The following is a 23,344-nucleotide window of genomic DNA, read 5'->3' on the forward strand; positions in this document are numbered from 1 at the left end:
CTACACATTTAGCAGATCATTTCACACATTCCATTGAGCAAGTGTCTCTTATCTGTACCCTTCCCTGCTTCCAACTCTAGATGCTGTCCCTTTTATCTTGCTGCATCATATGCCTGGAACAGACTGCCTGAGTTAGTCCGTCAAGCTCCGTCTCTAGCAGTGTTCAAATCTAGGCTAAAAGCCCACTATTTGAGGCTACTTTAAATTCCTAATTCTTACCAATGGCTGTTTTTTCATTCTGTAACACCTATTTTTCCCATTGTCTGTTTTAGATTGTAAGCTCTATCAAGCAGGGATTCTCTCTTACATGTTTAATGTACAGTGCTGCATATGCCTAGCAGTGCTATAAAATAAGTAGTAATAGTAGCACATCTAAATATTGCTGGATTATTGATGGGTGGATACAGAAAGTAAAGAACCATTAAGTATGGAACCTTTTGAATATAGTATCTGAGTATAAACTTGGCTCGCAGGACAGAAATATACCATTTTTTTATACACTGCCTGAAAGTTGTCAAAGTAGTGTACATTCAGATACAATAGGCATTTTTCGGTTCCTGGAGGCCTATCAATCTGCATTTGTACCTAAGACAATGGAATATTGCTCAACTTCCCTGTTTCTTGGCATGCTGCTGTGGAGTTTCTAAGTAGAGAATGACACGGGGACAAATTTTTCCCTGTCCCCGCAAGAACTCAATATCCCCATCCTGTCCCCGTGAGTTGTGCCCTTTCCCGTTCCTGTGATTGCCCAAGATCACAAGGAAATACAGTGTAATTTGAACCGGGCTCCCCCGATTCTTACCCAGTTGTATTAACCATTAGGCTCTTAACTTCTTGAAGTTTTTGTTGCTTTCTCTGGCTTTACAAGAAGTTAAAATGTTTCTGAAACCAGTAGAATATGTGTAAAGGCAATCAGCTAACAAAATCCAACATGGAAAAATAACAGCAATTCAATGAGAAGATTAAAACTTACCACTTCAGTTTAAAATCAGATTCCTAACATGGCCATGTTTTGCCTAAGGCTGCTTCAGGAGCATATAAACTCTAAAATCCAACTGTGACCAAACTGGTAAAATCAGCCCTCCAGTCCAAGTAGCTTTACTATTTTAATATGACATTCTTTTTCTGAATGTATTTGATTTTTGTTGTATATACCGCTTTGGCCTGCTCACCAATAAAGGTGGTATATAAAGTTTAAATATAAACATACAGTACTGCTGTTATTCAGGGATGTGCACAGCCAAAACAAATAATGTTTTAAATATGTGCTCATTTAAAATTTATTTTTGGTCATCTTTTCATGTTCATTTTTAGGCATGCATTGTTTGCCCTCAAGAACTCAGTATATGCAGTTGATTGATTTCTAGCTATATGCATGTATAAGCAGTGTGGGCATGATCTTTAAACGACAGCTAACTCCTAGGTGCCATTGAGTGCTATTGTCAATCATCCTCTAAACGCTGTTTATAGAATCGCTACTAGCAGCGCATAAGGCATCTTAAACACTAGTAGGCATTGATTCCTTAGGTGCCCTGCCATTTAGGTCAGGGTTTTCTTGGCCTAAATGAGTGCACCTAAGTTAGGCACCTAAGTCAAACCACACCCAAAATCCACCCATAACCACGCCTGCTTGCTGGCAGGTGTCTTGGTGTAGATGCCTGCTTCAAAGTGGTAGGCGCCTACCAGCTAATTAATGGTGCTTTCAATTATAGGTACCAATTAAGCCAATTTAAAATTTAGTTAGGTGTGCCGATCTAGGCGCCTATCTTTAGGTGTCATCTATAGAATCTGGGCCTGTGTATACTACAAATTTTAAGGTACCCAAACATGTTGCTTACATGCTTATGAATGACATTTCTGCATAAAAGCTGTTATCCTTGGACAAGCAGGCAGCATATTCTCACAGCTTTAAGCTTCCTGCTCGACACCAGCTCATGAGGTTGTCATTTTTTCAATTTCCACAGAGTGAAGAAGTCATATCTGGACTTTGTCCAGTCAAGCTTGCCTTCCCGCTTCATTCTCATTATTTTCTTTGTCTTAGTTGGTTTTCTTTTAAAATTTTTATTTCCAAACATAAATTTTGTCATGTTCACCAATTAGGGCCTGTAGGCAATTTTAAAGCCTTTGACCCACTGATGGCATCAACGGCTTTTTGGCTGGAACTGTTCCTGATTTTCCATGGCTAAAAAAATCAAACCATCCCTCCAACAGTCAACAAAATGTTTTGTTTTTGTTCTTTCATATTTATTTTCAAAGATGTTAGGCCTGGTGTCGGGTACCTAGCACCTTGGACTACTATGCGGTTGGACATTGACATCATGCATCTAGACACTTGATGCATGCCTCTCATCGACGCCATCATTCATTCACACAGGCTGTCATTTCTGAAGCGTGTCTCTTCTTGGTTTTACTAATGCTTCGACACCCTGCTGCACCTATGGCTTTGCCTGCATGGCACACTAACTGGTGCATCTATCTCGCCGTATGCAGTCAACTGTATGTTGTTGGGCTGGCTATGCGTTTGCAAAGAAGTTGATTTTCATGCCCTCTCTCTCTACTCAGTACCAGCCCAACTTAAATAGCATCAGAGGCCTTACAGTACCATTCTATTCTCACTTTGAGCTCTTTGAACTTCATTGACGCTTTGTATCGATTTTTACCTTGGTACCATTGCTATAGGGCTGGCCATGCGTTTGCAGTGAAGTTGGCCTCCATGGCCTGTCTCTGTCTACTTGATACCATCCCAGCTTTAATAGTTTCAGAGGCCTTACGGTACCATTCTATCCTCACTCTGTGTTTTTTGGAACTCCATTGCTGCTCAATACTGATTATAATTTTTACCTCGGTAGCATCGCTATTTCTGTGACTCAGCTACATCAGATGGCATTGGTGCCTCCACTGTCCTTCTTGATACCAGCCTCTCCTCAGCATAGTACATCACTGCGATACCAGTCATCGAATCTACCTACTGGTACCAACAGACCATGACTAGCAGACAATATTCATCTTCCGGTACCAAAAATCCTCAATGCATATTAATCTCTTTCTGTAAACATCAGGTCCACAAAGACCCTTCAGAAAAGCCTCAGATTTCAGCTCTTCAAAAAATTGACATGCATAGCTGAGGTGACTGCTAGAGTTTTCAGAAGACTACTCGTAGCCTTCTCCAAACCAGACAGTTTATGGCAAGATCAGCTTTTGATACATTTGTGTGTCATCCAGAGCATCAACTATGTCTTTTGTTATGCGATGTCTTCCATGGCTATGAGTCTCTGACATGGACATTCACATTCAGGATCATTTACCAAATATTTCCTTTCTTCGTGAAAAGCTCTTTAGGAACACAGTTGAGGATGCCTTCCAACGATTTCTGGTTATCTACTGTGCAAACTCACATTGAGAGCACTATTGTGAAAAATTGGTCTGTTCCACTAGGGCTATACAGCCTTTTTAAGGTTGACTGTCCTTTTCTACTTATCATACATGGACCTGTAAATCAGAGGGTTTCATCATGGATGTAGAGCCTATTAAAGATGAAGCGCCTCTTCTATTCTTACTCTCTGAGCTGTTCCATACAACAATCCATATAGAAAATCACAAAAAACCTGAAATGCTTAGGAGGCTAGTAAATCAATATCAAAAAAGTAAACCTCCCAAACCCCAAGAACTGGAACCAGATAAGGGGGAGAGACAAGAGTGGAACTGGTGGAGAGACGAATATACAACTACCAGTAATTGATGAGTGATAAACACAGGAGAGCCCTCAGTCACACAGCCACCCACTGGAACATCCAGAGGTACAGGCTGTCACTTGGCTTACACCCAGAAGGGTGTTAACTGTGAAACATCCCCGGGCTTTTACTCCGTGTATAATTTGTAATAAAGTGCACCCAACAGTGCTCGGTGTGAAAAAAAGATAATAATTAATCAAAAAAACACACACACACTCCACCATTAACAGCAATTGTCTCTGCCCCTTATCCGGGGGGCCAAATTCAAACGTCCAGATCCAGCAAAGTAAAAATGCCAACAGGAAGTACTTAGCTTCTCCATGGAAACAAACAGCCAGCAGAGATCTTGATTCGTCCAACAGGACTCCATTTTGGGGGTGCACACCCCCTTCTTCAGGAACGGCTGGACTGCGCTGTGACCCTCCAAATAATCCGGCACAGCTTGGATTAACAAAGCTGGAAATGGCGCTGAACAGAACAGAACGCCTCTAATTTAAACTGCAGATGCTAAGATGTGATTGGATGAGCAGATCACATGGCTCCCCAGGAGCCGCAGGGGAAGGAAGGAAAATCACTAAACCTCCCAAAAAACTGAAAATTGTAGAAAAACAATAAACTAAATCCATTAGAAGGCATGTTGCCATTCAATGTAATCATTATGTCCAATGGGAGCCAATGCTTGAAGTTCAAAGATCCAATATTGCTCCCTCTGTTGTAACCAGAGGGTTTTGTCTCCCTGATAATTCTCATAAGCTTGTTCAATGATAGACCAACGCAGATCTTGGAAGGTACCTTCCAAGATCTTGGAAGACATACCTTCCAAGATCTTGGAAGACATACCTTCCAAGATCTGTGTTGGTCTATCATTGAACAAGCTTATGAGAATTATCAGGGAGACAAAACCCTCTGGTTACAACGGAGGGAGCAATACTGGATCTTTGAACTTCAAGCATTGGCTCCCATTGGACATAATGATTACATTGAATGGCAACATGCCTTCTAATGGATTTGGTTTATTGTTTTTCTACAATTTTCAGTTTTTTGGGGGGGTTTAGTGATTTTCCTTCCTTCCCCTGCGGCTCCTGGGGAGCCATGTGACCTGCTCATCCAATCACATCTTAGCATCTGCAGTTTAAATTAGAGGCGTTCTGTTCTGTTCAGCGCCATTTCCAGCTTTGTTAATCCAAGCTGTGCCGGATTATTTGGAGGGTCACAGCGCAGTCCAGCCGTTCCTGAAGAAGGGGGTGTGCACCCCCGAAATGGAGTCTTGTTGGACGAATCAAGATCTCTGCTGGCTGTTTGTTTCCACGGAGAAGCTAAGTACTTCCTGTTGGCATTTTTACTTTGCTGGATCTGGACGTTTGAATTTGGCCCCCTGGATAAGGGGCAGAGACAATTGCTGTTAATGGTGGAGTGTGTGTGTGTTTTTTTGATTAATTATCTTTTTTCACACCGAGCACTGTTGGGTGCACTTTATTACAAATTATACACGGAGTAAAAGCCCGGGGATGTTTCACAGTTAACACCCTTCTGGGTGTAAGCCAAGTGACAGCCTGTACTGTTGGATGTTCCAGTGGGTGGCTGTGTGACTGAGGGCTCTCCTGTGTTTATCACTCATCAATTACTGGTAGTTGTATATTCGTCACTCCACCAGTTCCGCTCTTGTCTCTCCCCTTATCTGGTTCCAGTTCTTGGGGTTCTTGGGAGGTTTACTTTTTTGACCATAGAACAATCCAGCATGGGTGTAGAACCTGTTAAAGATGGATCACTTCTACCCATCTTTAACAACTCTATTTATCACAACAGCACAATTCTGCATAAAGGGAAGAGCAGGTATCCATTCTGTGTGTAAAACCTATTAAGTTTGGATTGCCTTGTCTACTTATTATCTTGTAGGACTTTTGCAGCAACACTTTTTACCAAAGGGACCCCGCTCTGGGTTAAGAACCTTTAAGTTGGATCACATTTACTTATGTTCTACTTGTTCTACACTCTCAGGGACCATGCCACGTCGCCTCCGAGCACTCTGGAGAACAGTGCATACTTCCACATGGAGGGAGATGGGGGTTGCATAATACTAAATATGAGCTCCCACTGAGTCTAAATTCTTTGGATTGAGGCATCCCTCTAATAAAATTCTCATTTCCTCATATATATTTGACTCTAATTCCAGAACAGTAATACTTTTATATCCCACTCAACACCTTGAAATATACCTGATATTTGCATTTTTTTCTACTCTCTATTGAGCCAGAATGCCCCCCCCCCCTCAAATGGCATCTTGTACCCAATTGCCTTAACTGCTCGAGCCTACTCAATTGCATGTTCCAACCCCTATAATGAGTTATATTTACTCATTAGTTTCAAGTTCCATTGTTTACTATCATATTTGTACATCCTCCTTTATACATTAGGACTTACCATGTATGCAATAAATACTATGCTTTCCTTACTCAAATTTCCAACGACTGTTCTGTCGGATTCTGGTCTGTGTAGTATTATGCTCTATTCTAAACTACGTATTTTCTCGTTCCTCCATTGAATCATCCAATCACAATCATCCAATCCAATCATCCAAGCTCTTCCCTTGCTTATTCTACTTGTACTTCTACAAGATACACAAAATTCTTTTCATACCAAGTTTCCACTTTTTTCCTACTGGCCTAGTCCACCACCAATCTTTTTATCTTCTACTTTTGTGAAATTCCTTATACCATCATGTTTCCTCCAATTTGGATGACCTAAGTTATCTCTTTATTAACCCCAATTTTCAACCTCTGGCTGCACAATTATTTCTCATTCTTTTGCTACCTAACCAAAATCATTCTTCCGTGGGTAGCCCTAACTTTGTTTCTCGCTTCTAAACAAAGTTCTGTGAAACAACTCTAACTCACAGGACTACTGCCTGTTTCCATTCTAGTTTTCCTGAGCCTTTAATCTTCAGTTTCATATTGTCTTCAGTTGAGAAAACCTGGCTCAGAGGTAAAGTCCTGGTATTTAGTACAAAGGTCCAAGGTTCAAATCCCAGATCACTCCTGGTAAGTACATATAATTTTACTTTGGCTTTACTGTCTGATCCCTTTCTCCTTTCATACCTACTTCTAGAAGCCATCCAGTCATTCTGGAATTAGTTCCTTTTTTATATAATCCTTCACCAATCGCTCTCAGGTTCATAGTTGCTCTCTTCTTTGGGCCTTTCCTAACATTGCTTAACTAGGAAATGGTCCAGTTTCTCTTGCTTAGTCCTCAGGATTCTGAACCCAGTTCTCCATCTCAATATCTCAGTAGAACCTGTGGCCGGATGTTTTGCATACATTCACCTCAGATATTGCTTTTCAGCCATATTCTTTGCACTGAGCTTCCTTTGTTTGTTTCATTAACTTGTTTAGTTCATTAATGGGAGCATCCCAGGACTTCTATCCTCCCATTCACTTTTCTTCGGTAATTTCTAATCTCCGACTGTTCCTGCTTTTGCTAGTCCCCATTTTCCAGCAGATATTTTGAGAAGTGCTACTTCTGCTTGGTAATCCTCGAGCGCTGGCTCTTTTCTCCTTACAAGACATACCAGAACTCTCAAGCAGCCTCAGAGGTAGTACTCCTTGGGTTTTTGGCCAGGTACTAGAAACCTGGATTGGTCACTATGAGAACGGGCTACTGGGCTTGATGGACCATTACTCTGACCCGGTAAGGCTATTCTTATGTTCTGCTGCTGACAATATAGCCTTACCCCCATTCAGCAAGATTTTCATTCCAACTTCTCTACATTCTCCCATCAATAGTCATGGAGTTTTCTCTCCTCCCTATCTTTTCTATCCCATTTTGCCTATAATAATACTCTATTTACGGAACCACACTTCCATTTGGCTTTGCAACTTTCCCTTTCGTTTCCTATTTGTGACGCCTAGGACAAGAATGGTAACAACTAGTCTAGTCTGGTCTGGTCACCCTTAAACTTGCCTCTTGCCAGTATTGGAGAATGACACAAAGACAAATTTCCCCATCGCCGTGAATTTTGTCACTGCCCCTGCCCCATTCCTGTAAGCTCTGCCTTAACTGCACAAGCTTCAAACACTTATGATTTTAAAGTGTTTGAGCCTTGTGCAGCTGAGGACGGAGCTATCAGGAATGGGGCAGGGACAGGAAAAGAACTCTGGGATGGGAAAACGAGTTCTGTGGAGATGGGGAAAAATTTGTCCCTGTGTCATTCTCTAGCCAGTATCCAATCTACTGTTTTCTTCCTACATCTTTCCAGCATATCCCTCTCCTCTGCTCAGATTCACCTGCTGCTATGAGGTCAGCTTCTATTCAGAGCCTCCATAAGCATTGGTTTGTTGGTTTCATATTAGTTCCCTCTTTATTTTCTTCCCTTGTTCTCCGCCATCTCGTATCAGACAATATATCTGATTTTGTTGAATGGCACTAACCATTTATGTTTTCTTTGGTGGCCAACTCTCCCTCCATCCCCTTTAAGCTAGGGAGTCCCATCTGTAAGAATATGCTGCCTGCCTATCCAAGGATAAAGCACAGTTACTTACAATAACAGCTGTTATCCAGGGACAGCATGCAGATATTCTCACAACCCACCCACCTCCCCTAATTGGCTTCTTCACTTGGGCATAAAACTGACAACCTTGCAAGCTGGCATCGGGCGGGAAGGCACTCGCACATGCAGTGTGGGCAGTCTCAAAGCTTTCTACCGGGCTGCTTGGATAGTGTCACCCATCTGTGAGAATATCTGCCTGCTGTCCCTAGATAACACCTGTTATGGTAAGTAACTGTGCTATATTTCAGGGGCATGCAATGTAACAAAAATTTTTTAAAAATACAGAAATGAAAAATTAACCCCAGCTAAAATGATACCTTCTCTTTCAGAAGAGCAAACCAAAACTGAGCCTGCCTTTATGTATTACATGAATGATGGCATTTATGGTTCCTTTGCAAGTAAATTGTCTGAGAAATTGAACACTATACCAGCAGTTCATAAGGTGAGCTACCTTGTCTTACATCAGCATGAAAGAGTTGCTGTTAAAAACAATTTGCCTTATGTACTAACTTTTGTGCACATGTAAACAACCAGTAATAATTGGAATAGGGCACACAATTATATAATACTGCCTTATCTGCCCCTCCCCCCCTTGCTGTCATTCTTGAAAGCAAATTGAAGATCTAAACAAGATGTATTAAATTGAAACACAAATGGCCTGATTATTCTTTTGATCTAGAAATTTAAGGAAGACGAGCCTCTGTTTGCCAGCAGCCTCTGGGGTCCATCCTGTGATGAGCTTGATCAAATTGTGGAGCATTGTCTTCTTCCTGAGCTGAATATTGGTGATTGGATCATATTTGATAACATGGGAGCTGGCACTTTAAGTACACAGTCTGCTTTTAATGACCTTGAGAGACCACGCCTTTACAACATCATGTCTTTCAATGATTGGTAAGAAATTAAGCATGAAGTGCTTGAATATAAAGAAAATAGTCATTGCTGCAGGATTTTATTTTCTGGTTGGCCCTATTTTCTTCTTTGTAATTCCTCAAACTATTCTAGTAAACTTGTAACAATGTGTGTTTGTGTGTGTGTACTTATGTGGGGAGTTTTCTCCATTTCCTCATTCCTTTCCTACATAACATGGCATAAGCAATGACAAATCTTTTATAAGAGACAAGTTGCAGTTCTGTTGGAGCTTATAGCTTGCTTGAGCCATCAGGTTGGTATCACTAAGCTGTGGTTTGAGGATCTTCCTCCCACAGATGATGTTGCTGTCTGCAGCATGACCAAGCTCTTGTCAGTTCAAGGTAAAAGTTTGGGAACAAGATATTTGATCAAGTAGATGTGTGACAAATCATTTGAGTGTGTGACAAATCATTTGGTAGGTTTTGTTCAGCAGACCTCATTCCACCTCCTAATCCAGAGTAATGCTATGAAACGTGTGCCTTCTCAGGTTTTAGTAATTCTAGTTAAAATAAACTTGCAGTGAAGACAGCTAAGAAGGATTAGAATGCCATTTATAAATCTGTATTTATTTTTAAAATGTATACACCCAGTGGGAGTACACCTTTATATTTGACATACTAGATAATTATAGGATTACACATATTTCAAGATCATACTGTATTCTTCATAAAACATCTCTCAAACTATTTTAATGGGTAAAAGGGGATGGGACTTGATATACTGCTTTTCCTGTGTGATTACAATCAGTGGTTTACATATTTTTAGACATGTACTTATTTGTACCTGGGGCAATGAAGTGTTACGTGACTTCTCCAGTCACAAGGAGCTATAGTGGCAATCGAACTCACAATCTCAGGGTGCCAAGACAGCTGCTCTAACCACTAGGAAAATGTCTGGAAGCATAAATCGCAAAAAAAAAAAAAAAAAGCACCCCACTAAGCAAGTGCAGGCAGTTTGTAAACTGGCTGTCTACTGGTCATTGTTGGAGCTAAGAAAGAGCCTTTTCTGTATCCGAATAAACTAGGCAAATGGTTTGTGCCCCCTAACCAGCAGATGGAGGCAGAGCCCATTGACTTTTGGTGACATCACTGATATAAGGAGTGATATGGCCCTAGAACTTGTCATTCTCTGAGGACAAGCAAGTATACTCATCCTAGGACATGCAGACAGCATATTCTCACAGATGGGTGAAGTCATTCATGGAGCCTCGGTACAGACAGTGCAAAAGTGTACTGTCACTTTAACTTCTTTAGAAGTCTCGAGACAGCCCATACCATGCATTAGTGCTGCCCATTTCAGGCAAAAAAAATTTGATTCCGCCCATTGAGTCAATTTTTTGATTCAATTTGATTTTCTTGCCCAATTGAATAATTTTTCAAACATCCTGGTGAGTTTATTATAAAGCCTCTTTACCCCTTTTGTAGTCTCTTCATCCCCTTTGCCTTCTACTAACCACACTGGCGCTGTGGTGTGAACAAAATAAACAGATAAAAAAGACTTTTCCTCTCTCTGTTAAATCCTAGCTCATGTTTATGGTCTTAACATCAGCTCTGGCAGGATACACGTTTCAAATCTGACATATTGTAATCGCAAAACAGAAAATAAAATTATTTTTTCTACCTTTTGTTGTCTGGTCATTATTCAAATCTTGTTGGTCCCAGGCTCTGGTTGTCTTCTGATTACTTGCTTGGCAGGGTCTCCTTCTTTCTCTGTGCTAACCATCCATCTTCCATCTCTGTCCTCCCCTTCCATTTTCCTTCCCTCCCCCAGAGGTCTGGCATCATTCCTTTTTTTCGTCTCCATCCACAGATCCACCTTTTCTCAGCTACCCTTTCATCCAGCATCTCTCCCTCCTTCCCCACCATCCCAGGGTCCAGCATCTCTCTCTTTTTTTTCCCAACTACCCTCCTATCCAGTATCTCTATTCCCCCCTTCACACCATTCTTTGTGTCTAACTTCTCTCCCTTTCTGTTCCTTACCTCCCTAAATCCCATTGTCCACCATCTCTCTCCTTCTCCTCTGTTTTTAGACCCATTATTTCTTCCCCCAAAGTCCAGCATATGCACATCTCTTTGAAACCCCCTTCCCTCTCACCCTCCCTCCATGTACCTCTACACCAGGGCCCCCCTCCCCCCGAAGGCCTGCACCCCACCCCTGAAGGCCTGCATGTTTCCCCTGACCTTCTGCGCATCCATTTACCTCATTTCAGCAGCCTGCAAAGAGGATCGCTTGTGCTAGCGATCTCTGCAAGCTGCTATAGGCCTTCGGAGCTGTCTTCCTTCTGCCAGGGTCAGAGGCAGGATCGCAGCAGAGGAAACGGCTCCAAAGGCCTATAGCAGCTTACAGAGATCGCTTGCACAAGCGATCCTCTCTGCAGGCTGTTGAAATGAGGCAAATGGATGTGCACAGGGCAGGATTAATTCATTGAGGGCCCCTGCCTCACCCCACCATGCCCTGGCCCACCCGCATTTACCTATTTTCTTATTTACTTCTTTTCCCCTTCTTGCTTTTCTACTTCTACTCTTTCTCCTACCAGACATTTTTCTCTGATCACTTCATTCCTCTCTCAAAATACTCTTTATCATCTTTCCAACCCTATACAGTGGTACCTTGGATTACGAGCATAATCCGTTCCAGGAGCATGCTCGTAATCCAAAATGCTCGTTTATCGAAGCGAGTTTCCCCATAGGAAATAATGGAAACTCGCTTTGATAGGTTCCCACCCCCCACCCGAGACCAGCAGCGCTGCTCCCCCCCCCCACGAGAACCAGCATTGCTACTAGAGAATGACACGGTGACGGTTTACCCGCGGCCACCGCATTTAAGCCGCGGGTCACCGCCGAAAACGGGGAAGAAAAATAGCAGTCGCTGCGGTGACGGGGACAAGGCCATTCACCGACCGCGGAAACGGTGAACAGGTTTGTCCCCGCGGGCCAATGTACCCCCTTCTAGGAACCGCTATTTCACCGTGCTCCTCATTTGTCATTTCAACCCTTCCTGCCAATCGCAGCAGAAGGGTACCCAACCCCTCCTGCCGGTCCTCCCAATGGCCTCCCCTAAGATCGCCGGCAGGAGGGTACCCAACCCCTCCTGCTGGACCCCCCCCCCCCCCCAACGAACCCTCCCACCCCGGAACCCCCTTAGTCTTACTTTTCAAGTTGGACCGGACAGCTCCTCGCTCGTCTGGCCAGCAGGCCTGCCTCCGTCCAAATGAGGCGGGCCCGCCCCTCCCCTCCCCTCCCCTGCCTCCCAATGGCCTCCCCTAAGATCGCCGGCAGGAGGGTACCCAACCCCTCCTGCTGGACCCCCCCCAACGAACCCTCCCACCCCGGAACCCCCTTAGTCTTACTTTTCAAGTTGGACCGGACAGCTCCTCGCTCGTCTGGCCAGCGGGCCCGCCCCTCCCCTCCCCTGCCTAACCCACAGGATCCTAGGGCCTGATTGGCCCAAGCACCTAAGGCCCCTCCTATAGCGGGAGTGGCTTTAGGTGCCTAGACCAATCAGGCCCTAGGATCCTGTGGGTTGGGCAGGGTAGGGGCGGGCCCGCCTCATTTGGACGGAGGCAGGCCTGCTGGCCAGACGAGCGAGGAGCTGTCCGGTCCAACTTGGAAAGTAAGACTAAGGGGGTTCCGGGGTGGGAGGGTTCGTTGGGGGGGGGTCCAGCAGGAGGGGTTGGGTACCCTCCTGCCGGCGGTCTTAGGGGAGGCCATTGGGAGGACCGGCAGGAGGGGTTGGGTACCCTTCTGCTGCGATTGTCGGGAGGGCCGTTGGGGGGGTCTACAGGAGGGGTTGGGTGCCCTCCTGCCGTGATCGCTGGGGGGAGGGGAGACTTGCAGCCGTAGCCGCGGTCACTATGCTAATCACGGCAGCATTTAAAGTACATGTCGTGTTTGTTTTTGCATTGCTAGCCCCAGGGGTGGTGGAAGATTAGTGATTGAAAAACTGTATGAAAAATAACTATTTTAAATTTAGTGATCAAAATGTGTCAGTTTTGAGAATTTTTATTAATTAATTTTTTCTCTGCGTGTTTTGTTTTTGTATAGTTATTAACTAATATTTAACTAAGTTTTAAAGTTTTAAAGAATGTTTCCTTTATACGTAAATAAAGAAAAGTGAATGGGATTGCAGTGGCGGTGACGGGGCGGTGAATGGGGTGGCAGTGGCGGTGACGGGGCGGTGAAGAGGATGGTGAGACGGGGACGGGGCGGTGACGGGGATGGTGAGACGGGGACGGGGCGGTGACGGGGATGGTGAGACGGGGACGGGGCGGTGACGGGGACCAATTTTTTCACCGTGTCATTCTCTAATTGCTACCCCCTGAAGGCCCCCCCTGCGAACCGGCACCCCCCCACCCCCACCCCGCCGCCGCCATCGGGCACCCCCCCCTCCCCCCGCCGCCACGACCTGAGGTCCCCCCAACCCACCCAAACCCTCTTCTTACTTTGATGTAGCCTCCGCACCGGCACCAGCATGTCCTGTGCGTTGGTGCCGGTGCCCGAAGATTTGTCTCCTGTACTGGAGGCCTGAGAGTTCACGTTCGACGTGAGAGTTCACGTTCCACGTGAACTCTCAGGCCTTGAGCATGTGCACACGCTCAAGGCCCAGCACAGGAGGCAGATCTTCGGGCACTGGCACCAGCACAGGACATGCTGGTGACGGTGCGGAGGCTACATCAAAGTAAAAAGAGGGTTCGAGTGGGTTGGGGGGACCTCAGGTTGCGGCGGGGGGATGCCGGATTGCGGGTGGGAGGGTGCCGGTTCACTGGGGGGGGGGGGGCGCTTGCAAATCGAGGTGCGCTCGGTTTACGAGGCACCAAGTTTGCAAATGTTTTGCTCGTCTTGCAAAACACTCGCAAACTGGTGCACTCGTAAACCGAGGTACCACTGTATTTCTCTTCCTGTCTTCTTTCTCATTCCCATCCTTTGTTCAGTACTTTTTCACTCCTTCATAGCCTATTCCTATTGGCTCTTCACTCCTTGCCTCCTCCCTCTCAGCTCTCCTCTCAGGCTGATTGAGGCTGCCTATACTTGATCTCTTTTTTTTTTTTTTTTTATAGTGCAGCAGAAGAAATGTTTAAATATACTGTACTTCATTTGGTGCTGCTGTGGGTCCAGTCTCATGGCAAGAGCTGCAGGATCCACACAGAATCCTCCCTTCCTCCCCCCGAAGCCTACCTGCCTTCCCCCAAGCAGATCCACCACAGATTCCGCCTCCCACCACTCACCCACTGCTCGCCGACTCCATTAACACACACACACACACACTGCTGCCGCAATTCCAAAAGGGCCAGGCACGTGCAGCAATTGCACCCAACGGACCATAAGCCTTCCCCCGACATCAATTCTGACAGAGAGAATGCTTATGGGCCGGTGGCGTGCAATCGCTGCATGCGACTGGCTCTTTTGGAGCAGCGGCAGTGAGCAGAATTAAATGGAGCTGGTGGGCGGGCCGCAAGCAGATGGGCCACAGTGCAAGCAAGCACCAACAGCAGCATTGTCTGCCGAGGCAGGGAAGATGTACACAGAACTACCACTGCAGCCTCCTAACCCGGGCATGATGTGATGTCTGAACTCCTCGGGCCCGAGGCATGTGCCTACTGGGCCTACCCTTTAATCCAGCCCTGGATGCACGGGAGGCTAGGGGGGCAAGCCGGACACCAGCACTTCCCGACTGATCCGCCCCCTCACCCTCTAAAGCAGCAGCAGCCAGCCAGCAAGAGGCAACGCTGCTGCTCCTGCTTTAGGGGAGAGGGTCAGTCACCGAATTGGGAGGCCAATTTTTTTTTTTTTTGTTTTAAATTGATTCACCCACAGTGAATTGGTGAATCGATTCAAATTTTGAATTGGGTAGCACTACCATGCATGTACGAGTGCCTTCCCTCCTGACGTCAGCTCACGAGGCCATCATTTCTTAGTCTTCACAGAGCTAAGAAGTTGTATGTTTGGAGTCTGTCCTGGTGCTCTTTTTTTTCTTGCTTTCCCGTCTTTTAAGTTTTTTTGTTTTCTTCATTATTTTTATTCCCAAGTTTTCAACTTTTTTTATTTTCCGGTTTTCTCTGCCTCTTCACAGGCCAGCAGCCTCGAACCTTTCTAGACATCCACTATGATTGAGTCTGATTTCGCTGAGGCTATTTTTCTATCAATGTCCAAGCCTTTTAGCAGCTTCAAGAAGTATACTCTGTGCAAGACCATCTCAGTCACTGACCCACATAACTGGTGTCCCCAATGCCTTGGTCCTGAGTATTCTTTGAAGGCTAGGGTTTTGCAGCAGGAAAAACTGTTTGGGACACCAAACGCATCGACCATGTCCACTCTGCCTGCAGTCAACAAGCACCATTCTCCGGATGCATCAACATTAGTTTCCCGTTCAGCATTGGCTCCTGCAATACTGCCAACTGCATTACCTCCTAAAAATGCTTAGAAGCATGCCTCCTACTATGCACACATTGGCGTCTTCTCAAGCATTGAGTCTCTGTCGATGCATGCCATTCTAAGAAGTTCCATTCTCCATCTCTTCCGTTGGTATCCCCTCGGAGGCATGCATCTTCAATGAGGTCACTAGTGCCTTGACGCCTTGCAGCACCAGCCTTACGGACAACATCTATGGTACCAGCTCAAGACTATACAGGACCAAATAAGAGCTGCTTCAGAGGGAGTTAGCAATTATGCTACAGGCACATACAGTCCAGGTTCCTCCATCGGTATCAACTCAACCCGAGCATTGCTTTGTGAGGGATTTGGGTACCATATCATAATCAGCGTCATCGCACTACTAAGTCTTGTTCGCCTCGATGTCGCAGCACCTTTTCTCGCTCCACATCAGATCTTCAGGGTATGGATAGAAGCTCCTCTCAACATTGCAGTCACCAACCTTCTCAATGGTGTCATTCTTCCAGAGACCACCTTTATCATAGGACAAGCAGGCAGCAAATTGTCACATGTGGGTGACGTCAATCATGTAGCCCGGAACGGACAGTGCCAAAAGTGCATTGCCACTTTAAGTTTTTAGAAACTTTGCAACTGCCCACACCGCACATTCGCAAGTGTCTTCCTGCCCAACATCAGCTGGAGGAAAAGTCCATAGTCTGTTATTGAGAAAGACATGGAGGAAGCCACTGCTTGATCTGTATCGGTAACATGGAATATTGCTACTCCTTGGGTTTTGGCCAAGTACTCTAGTGACCTGGATTGGCCACCTTGAGAACGGGCTACTGGGCTTGATGGACTATTGATCATAATAATAATAATAACTTTATTTTTCTATACCGCCATAGTCAGGCGACTTCTAGGCGGTTTACATTGAAAGAAGGCTGGACATTCAGCGAATAACAAAAGGTCTAAATACAATACAATGAGTCTAAATACAATACAATACAATACAATGAGTCTAAATACAATACAATACAATGAGTCTAAATACAATACAATGAGTCTAAATGGGAAACTTACGTACTAATTGGAGTTCTATGGGTAATGAATACCTGAATACTTTAGTACTTACGTACTAATTGGAGTTCTATGGGTAAAGAATACTTGAATACATGAAAGGAGCTTCTTGAGAGAAAGAAAAGGCGTTTACAGAGGGGGAAGTCCTAGTGAGGGAGGGGACAGTTTTAGTCAATGAATTTGGCGAATAGGGCGGTTTTGATTGATTTTCGGAATGCACTGTAAGTCAGATTGGGTTCATTTATGTAGTTTTTCAGCCAAACTTGCTGTCTGTTCGCTTGGAACTTAAAGGTTCTATCCAGGAATGATTTATATCTACAGCCTGTGATCTTTGGGTATGTAAAGATGTTTTTGTTTCTGGTTGCTCGTGTGGGGTTGTGTAGGATGAAGTGAATTTGCAGGTATGAAGGTGCTAGTCCCCAGGCTTGCCTGAAACGGGTGCAAGCAAATTTGAATAGTATTCGCGCTTCTATTGGTAGCCAATGCAGTTTTTTATAGTAGGGGCTGATGTGGTCGTTCTCGTAATTTTGTCATTAGGACTAACCAGAAAGACTTTTGTTTTCTCTGCGTTTAGTTTCAGTTTGAAATTGGTGGTCCATTTATCGATTTCAGTCATTATGCTTGAGAGGTTGTCTACAATTTCATTTGTGATGTCGTTTAAGGGGATTAGAATGGATATGTCGTCTGCGTAAATGTAGTGTATTAAGTTTAGTTTTTGTAGGAGGTGACCTAAGGAGGCGATATAGATATTGAAAAGGGTGGGCGATAGGGGGGAGCCTTGAGGCACGCCTGACGGGTTTTTCCATGGTTTGGAGTAGTTTCCATTGCTGATTACTCGGTAGGATCTGTTTGTTAGGAATTCTTGGAACCATTTCTTTACCTTTCCAGAAATTCCCATTACGTCAAGGCACAGTAGCATGATTTCATGGTCTACCAGGTCGAACGCGCTGCTGAGGTCTAATTGTAGAATCAGTGCGCTTTTGCCTTTGCTAAAGAGATCATAAAGGTGATTCAGTAAGGAGGCTAAGACAGTTTCTGTGTTGTATCCTTTCCTGAATCCTGATTGGTGTTCACTAAGGATGTTAAATTTGTCCAGGTAGTTTACTAGTTGAAGGTTGACCAATCCTTCCTGTATCTTTGTGAAAAGGGGAATGCTTGCTATGGGTCTGAAATTGGATGTCAGTGCTGAAGAGGTTTTCTGATCTTTAGGGATTGGAGTGATTAGTATGTGTCCCATTTTTTTGTTTAATGTTCCGCTTGTAAGGGCAGTTGTTAGCCATGCGAATAGTTCCTTTTTGAATTCTGGAGGAGCAACTGTCATGATTTTTGGGGGACATGCGTCAAGTAGACAGTTAGATTTGGTGTACTTGTTGAATAAATTTAGGAACTGATGCCAGTTTGGGTATTCGAGGTGGTCCCATATCATGTCTACTCTGGTGTCTTGGTCATGGGGTTCGAGGTATTGAAGAGCATTTGTTGTGGTTGTGGGTAGAGTTGCTCTTAGCTCAGCGATTTTATTTTGAAAGAAGTTGGCTAGGGTTTGTGCCGATGGAGTGCGCTCATTGTCCTTTTTCAGTATTTGTGTTGTATCGGTTAGTGTTTTTACTAGTTTGAACAATTCTTTGCTGTTTATTTTTGAAGTACCAATTTTTTTTGCATAGTGCTTAGTGCGTTTTTCTTTGATCAGATTTTTGTATATTTTCATTTTTTGTTTCCAGTTTGTCTTGTCTGACTCATTGTTTGTTTTTTGCCAGATTCTCTCCAATTTTCTTAGTTCCTGTTTGGTGGTTAGTAGTTCACAGTCAAACCATTCATTTGGTGGTCTATTTTTCTTTTTGTATGTTTGATTATGGTGCTATTTGGTCTAGGAGTTCTTTGCTGTAATTTTCCCATCTTGTAGGGAAATCCTGAATTTCTTTGGTTATGGGATGTAACTCATAGTGGGTCCAGAATTCGGTTGGGTTAATAATGGTTATGGTGTTCGTGTTGACGCTTTTGTGTTTTTGTTGTTTATTCTGTTTTAGCCAGTGTAGATTGAACTTGCCAATGTAGTGATCTGACCAGATGCATTTTTCCCAGGGCCCTGGGAATAAGGCTATTCTTATGTTCTTTATTTTCTGTGGAGCTTTTCTACCTCAACAAAATCTCTCCAGTGGTGGATGAATCTGACAAATCTATCCAGAGATTTGTTGTTTCACATCCCTCCAACGTCAACATGTATGCTTGGGGACGGTCTCAGGACACACAGGGTCTGCGGTCTGCTCGAGAAAAGGCATTCCTCATAAACCTGTTAGAGTTGTGGACAATTCGCAATGCCCTAAAAACCTTTCAGGAGTGTTTTTCCAACCAAGCCCTCCTTGTTTGAACAAACAAGTAATGATGTACTATATCAAGAAGAGACAGCCATGGGTTTTCTTCCCCTGTGTCAAGAAACTGAGCGCATTTGGAATTGAGCAATTCCATGCAACATTTTTCTCGAAGCCATATATGTGCAAGGCAAGCAGAGTTTGCTCGCCGACAAGCTCAGCAGATTTCTCCAACCACACTAGTGGTCTTTCAACTTCACAGTCTTACACCACATCTTCTCTCTTTGGGGGACTCCTCAAATAGACCTGTTTGTGTCTCCCCACAACCATAAATTGCCTTAATTCTGCTCCTGACAGTACTCGCCTCATTGTCTCGAAGCAGATGCATTTCTTCTGGATTGGACAAACAAGTTCCTCTATGTATTTCCCTCAATCCCTCTCATTCTAAAGACCTTAGTCAAGCTCAAGCCGCAAGTCAGCCACCATGATTCTAATAGCTCCTTGGTGGCCCAGACAACCTTGGTTTTCCCTTCTACTTAGCTGAGTGCCAAGGGTCCAATTTCTTTATATATCTTTCCATCTCTTCTCACTCAGAGTCAAGGATCTCTTTTATATCCCAGTCTGCAATCTTTGCACCTGACAGCTTGGTGCATCTTGATCTGACTTCAGCAGATTCTAATCTTTCTAAGCCATTATAGCTGCTTCCAGAAAGCCTTCTACTCGGCAATGCTATCAAACATAAGTAGAGACACTTCAGTTCATGGTGTAATTTCCATGACTTGGATGACTGTCTTCTCCATTTATTCAATTCTGAACTTAAGACTACTTTGGTCAGAGTTCACCTCAGTACTATTAGTGTTTTCCATGTTTCTGTCAACAATAGACCTCTGACCACTCATTCGCTTGTTTACTGGTTTATGTGAGGACTTTTCAACGCCAAACCTCCTCTCAAGTTGCCTCCAGTTGTCTTGGATCTTAATGTAGTCCTAGCCAGTCTGAAGAAGCTGCCAAATGAACCAGTGGCAACTATTCATCTTAACTTTCTCACTTGGAAAGTGGTCTTCTTGATCTCTATCACTTACGCTCGTCAAATAAGTGAACTTCAAGCATTGGTTTATGACCCACCTTTTCACAGTATTTCATCATGACAAGATGGTTCTAAGGACCCATGCTAAATTCCTTTCAAAAGTAATCACGTAATTTCACATAAATCAATCCATTGTGCTTCCAGTTTTTTCTCAAAGCCTCGTTCTCATCCTGGAGAAACTGCTCTACACGCTTTGGACTGTAAGCGTGCCCTGGTTTACTACATACAAAGGGCTTAAGCCACACAGGTCTTCACTTCAACTGTTCATCCCATTTGATTACAATAGATTGGACTCCCTGTCACCAAATGAACTTACCCTGTTTCCCTGAAAATAAATCCTAGCATGATTTTTAAAGATGCTCCTAACATAAGCCCTACCCCCCCAAATAAGCCCAAGTTAAGATTGGAGCTGTCAATTCAACAACCCCCACCCCTGCTGCTTTAGGAAGCCTCGGAGCGGAGGTATGTCAGTCTCACAGTGGGAAGGTCGGTGGGGTTCTGCTGCACAGGGGGGATGGGAGGGAGGAAAGGATAAAAGGATGCAGCACAAAGGGATGGGTGAGAGGGGAGGAAAGTTGCTGCACGGGGGGGGGAGGAAAGAGGAAGAATTGGGGTGCAAGAGAGGAAGGGAGAGATAATTGTTGTACATGAAAAAAAATAAGACATCCCCGAAAGTAAACCCTAGTGCATTTTTTGGACCCAAAATTAATATAAGACACTCATTTTCGGGAAAACACAGTATTTCCATATGGTTAGCGGCCTTTATTTCCTTCTGCTATGCTCAGGCTGGGCTGCAGCTCTAGGGACATGTTATAACACACAAGGTCCGAGCTATGGCAGCATCAGTGACCTTCTTGCGTTCCACTCTTACTGAAGATATTTGCAAAGCAGCTACTTGGTCCTCAATTCACATATTCATATCTCGCTACTGTCTAGAATCCTATTTCAGACGAGATATTCGTTTTGGTCAAGCAGTGTTAACAAAATTTATTTTCTTCCCAGTGGCCAATTCTCCCTCCATCTCATTTCAGTAAGCTAGGGAGTCTCACATGTGAGAATATGCTGCCCACTTGTCCTGGGATAAAGCACAGTAACTTACCGTAACAGGTGTTTTCCAGGGATAGCAGGTAGATATTCTCACATCCCTCCCACCTCCCCTGGTTGGCTTCTTAGCTTGCTTACAGAACTGAGATACCGTGAGCTGATGTCGGGTGAGAAAGCACATGCGTGGTGCGGGCAGTCGTGAACTTTCTAAAAACTTAGTGGCAATGCCCTTTTGAAACTGCCCATACCAGGCTCTGTGGATGATGTCACCCACATGTGAGAATATCTACCTGCTGTTCCCAGATAACACCTGGTAATGGTAAGTAACTGTGCTTTCTAGGCGTACCCCATCTCCAAGAATAGAAGATTGACTCAGATCTTATAGACTGATTCTATTTTGATCCAGAGTGCTCTGCTCTGGAATCATATGAAATTTCATCAGATTCCTCTCCACCACCTAGTAGGAGGTCCCCACCAGAGAGCTATCTTTTACTAAATTAATTCTTCAGATGAGACGAACTCTGCCAGTCAAAATGGAATCCAAGACTGAACCGAAGGCTGAGCTTTTTGATGCCTTAGAATTTGTGCAGATCCCCAAGGATTGTTTGAAATTTCCATTCCACAAAGTAACATGGAATGCTATGTTTAAAAATTGGGAAATACCTCTGGTCATTCCTGTGGCAACCAGAAAATGACTCCCTTTATAGCAGTGGTCTCAAACTCGTGGCCCGCCAGATACCATTTTGAGGCCCTTGGTATGTTACCATTGCTCTGGAACGTTGCCTGCCTCACTGCTGTAACCTCACACAAGCACTTTCCTGCGTCTGTACACGATTGTGAGGTGGAATACAGATGCAGGAAAGCGCTTGCGTGAGGTTACAGTAGTGAGGCGGGCAACGTTCCAGAACATAAGGTAATCATAAGGTGCGTGTGTGTTTAATCTCGTGAACTTTCTCAAAATTCAGCACCTCTCCTGGCGGTGACTGCTTGATGTAAGATTGCGGTTGTGTCCATGCTGGAGGAAGTGAGAGCTGAAAGCAGTTGCGGATTTGACCACCAGACACTTAAGGCACAAGTTTTCCAGGCACAAGTTGGATATTGATTTTTTTCCCCTCTACAAAAATGCCTAGAGGACTACACCAAAATCTTGTCTCTTGCAGCTGATAACTTTAGATTAGAATCTAAATCACAATTTTGCATTAGGTAAAACTCGTTATAGTTTATAAATCTTTCCTTAATTACTTATGATCATTTCAGAGCATGCAGAAAGTGAAAAACTATCTAAACTTCACTTTATGCATGTTCCACTGCTTTCAGCTGTGTATAGCTGAAATGATCAGAAGCAATTAAGGAAAGATATATAAACTATAACGAGTTTTACCTCAATCAAAGTTGTCATTTATTTAATAAGACAGTAAATATTTTTTCTGCAGCCCTCCAAGTACCTACAAATCCAAAATGTGGCCCTGCAAAGGGTTTGAGTTTGAGACCGCTGCTTTTTAGAGTCCATGCCCAGGGTTTGTCAAACCTCAACTGCAGCATCACTTCCTCCTTTTTGAATCAGCTCTCAAGAAATCCTCTAGTACCGGAACTTAGGCAAGAGAGGGCCATGCCCTGGACATATTCGCCTGCAGGCTGTACCAGAAAATAGTGCTAACCTGTCATATTCTCAGTTACAACTTCTGCAACTAGTTCAGCACCTATCACATGAGCAATATATTTTAGGACATTGTTCTTCAACCTTTTTACACTATGAACCGGCGGAAAAAAAATAATTATTTTGTGAACCGGCAAACTCCTAATCCTGAAATAAAAACCCCTATCTCCGCCCCATCCCTGCAGCTTGGTCCCCCGTCTCCATCCCGTGTACAGGGAATGAGGAAAGAGAGAGATCCATGATGCATCTCTCCCACTCCCTCTACTGCCATATCCAGCATTTTTCCCTCTCAAATCCCCTGGATCATGTGCAGCATTTTTCACTATTGCCCACCAGCCCCATGCCCAACATTTCTCCTTTTATCACCCCTTTCTAACACCATGCCACACCTCTTCCTCCATCACTATGTCCAACATTCCTCCCCCTTGCATCTCCTTCAGTCTGTTCCCTCTCCACCACCATATCTAACATTTTTCCTTCTCGTCCCCATGTATCTCTTCCTAACTCCTCTTTCTATACCCAACAATTTTTCCCTTTCTTCCTTTCCCTATGTGCACCATCTTTCCTTCTCACACACTCATCCCCAACAATTCTCCCTTTCTATCCCCTCCCTTGTGTC

The 23,344-nt window shown here is 44.2% G+C and overlaps 1 protein-coding gene across 3 annotated transcripts in view; it reads left to right on the top strand.

The window, feature by feature from the left end:
- AZIN1 (antizyme inhibitor 1) overlaps positions 1–23,344 on the top strand; it is a 238,577-nt gene that overhangs the window by 208,199 nt on the left and 7,034 nt on the right. For all 3 annotated transcript variants that reach the window (XM_033933779.1, XM_033933780.1, XM_033933781.1), the window contains exons 10-11: positions 8,604–8,716; positions 8,954–9,168. In XM_033933779.1, the coding sequence (XP_033789670.1) occupies positions 8,604–8,716; positions 8,954–9,168 (328 nt within the window). The remainder of the gene's footprint in view (positions 1–8,603; positions 8,717–8,953; positions 9,169–23,344) is intronic.

Source organism: Geotrypetes seraphini, chromosome 2, assembly GCF_902459505.1.
Source record: "Geotrypetes seraphini chromosome 2, aGeoSer1.1, whole genome shotgun sequence".
NCBI classification, from domain to species: domain Eukaryota; kingdom Metazoa; phylum Chordata; class Amphibia; order Gymnophiona; family Dermophiidae; genus Geotrypetes; species Geotrypetes seraphini.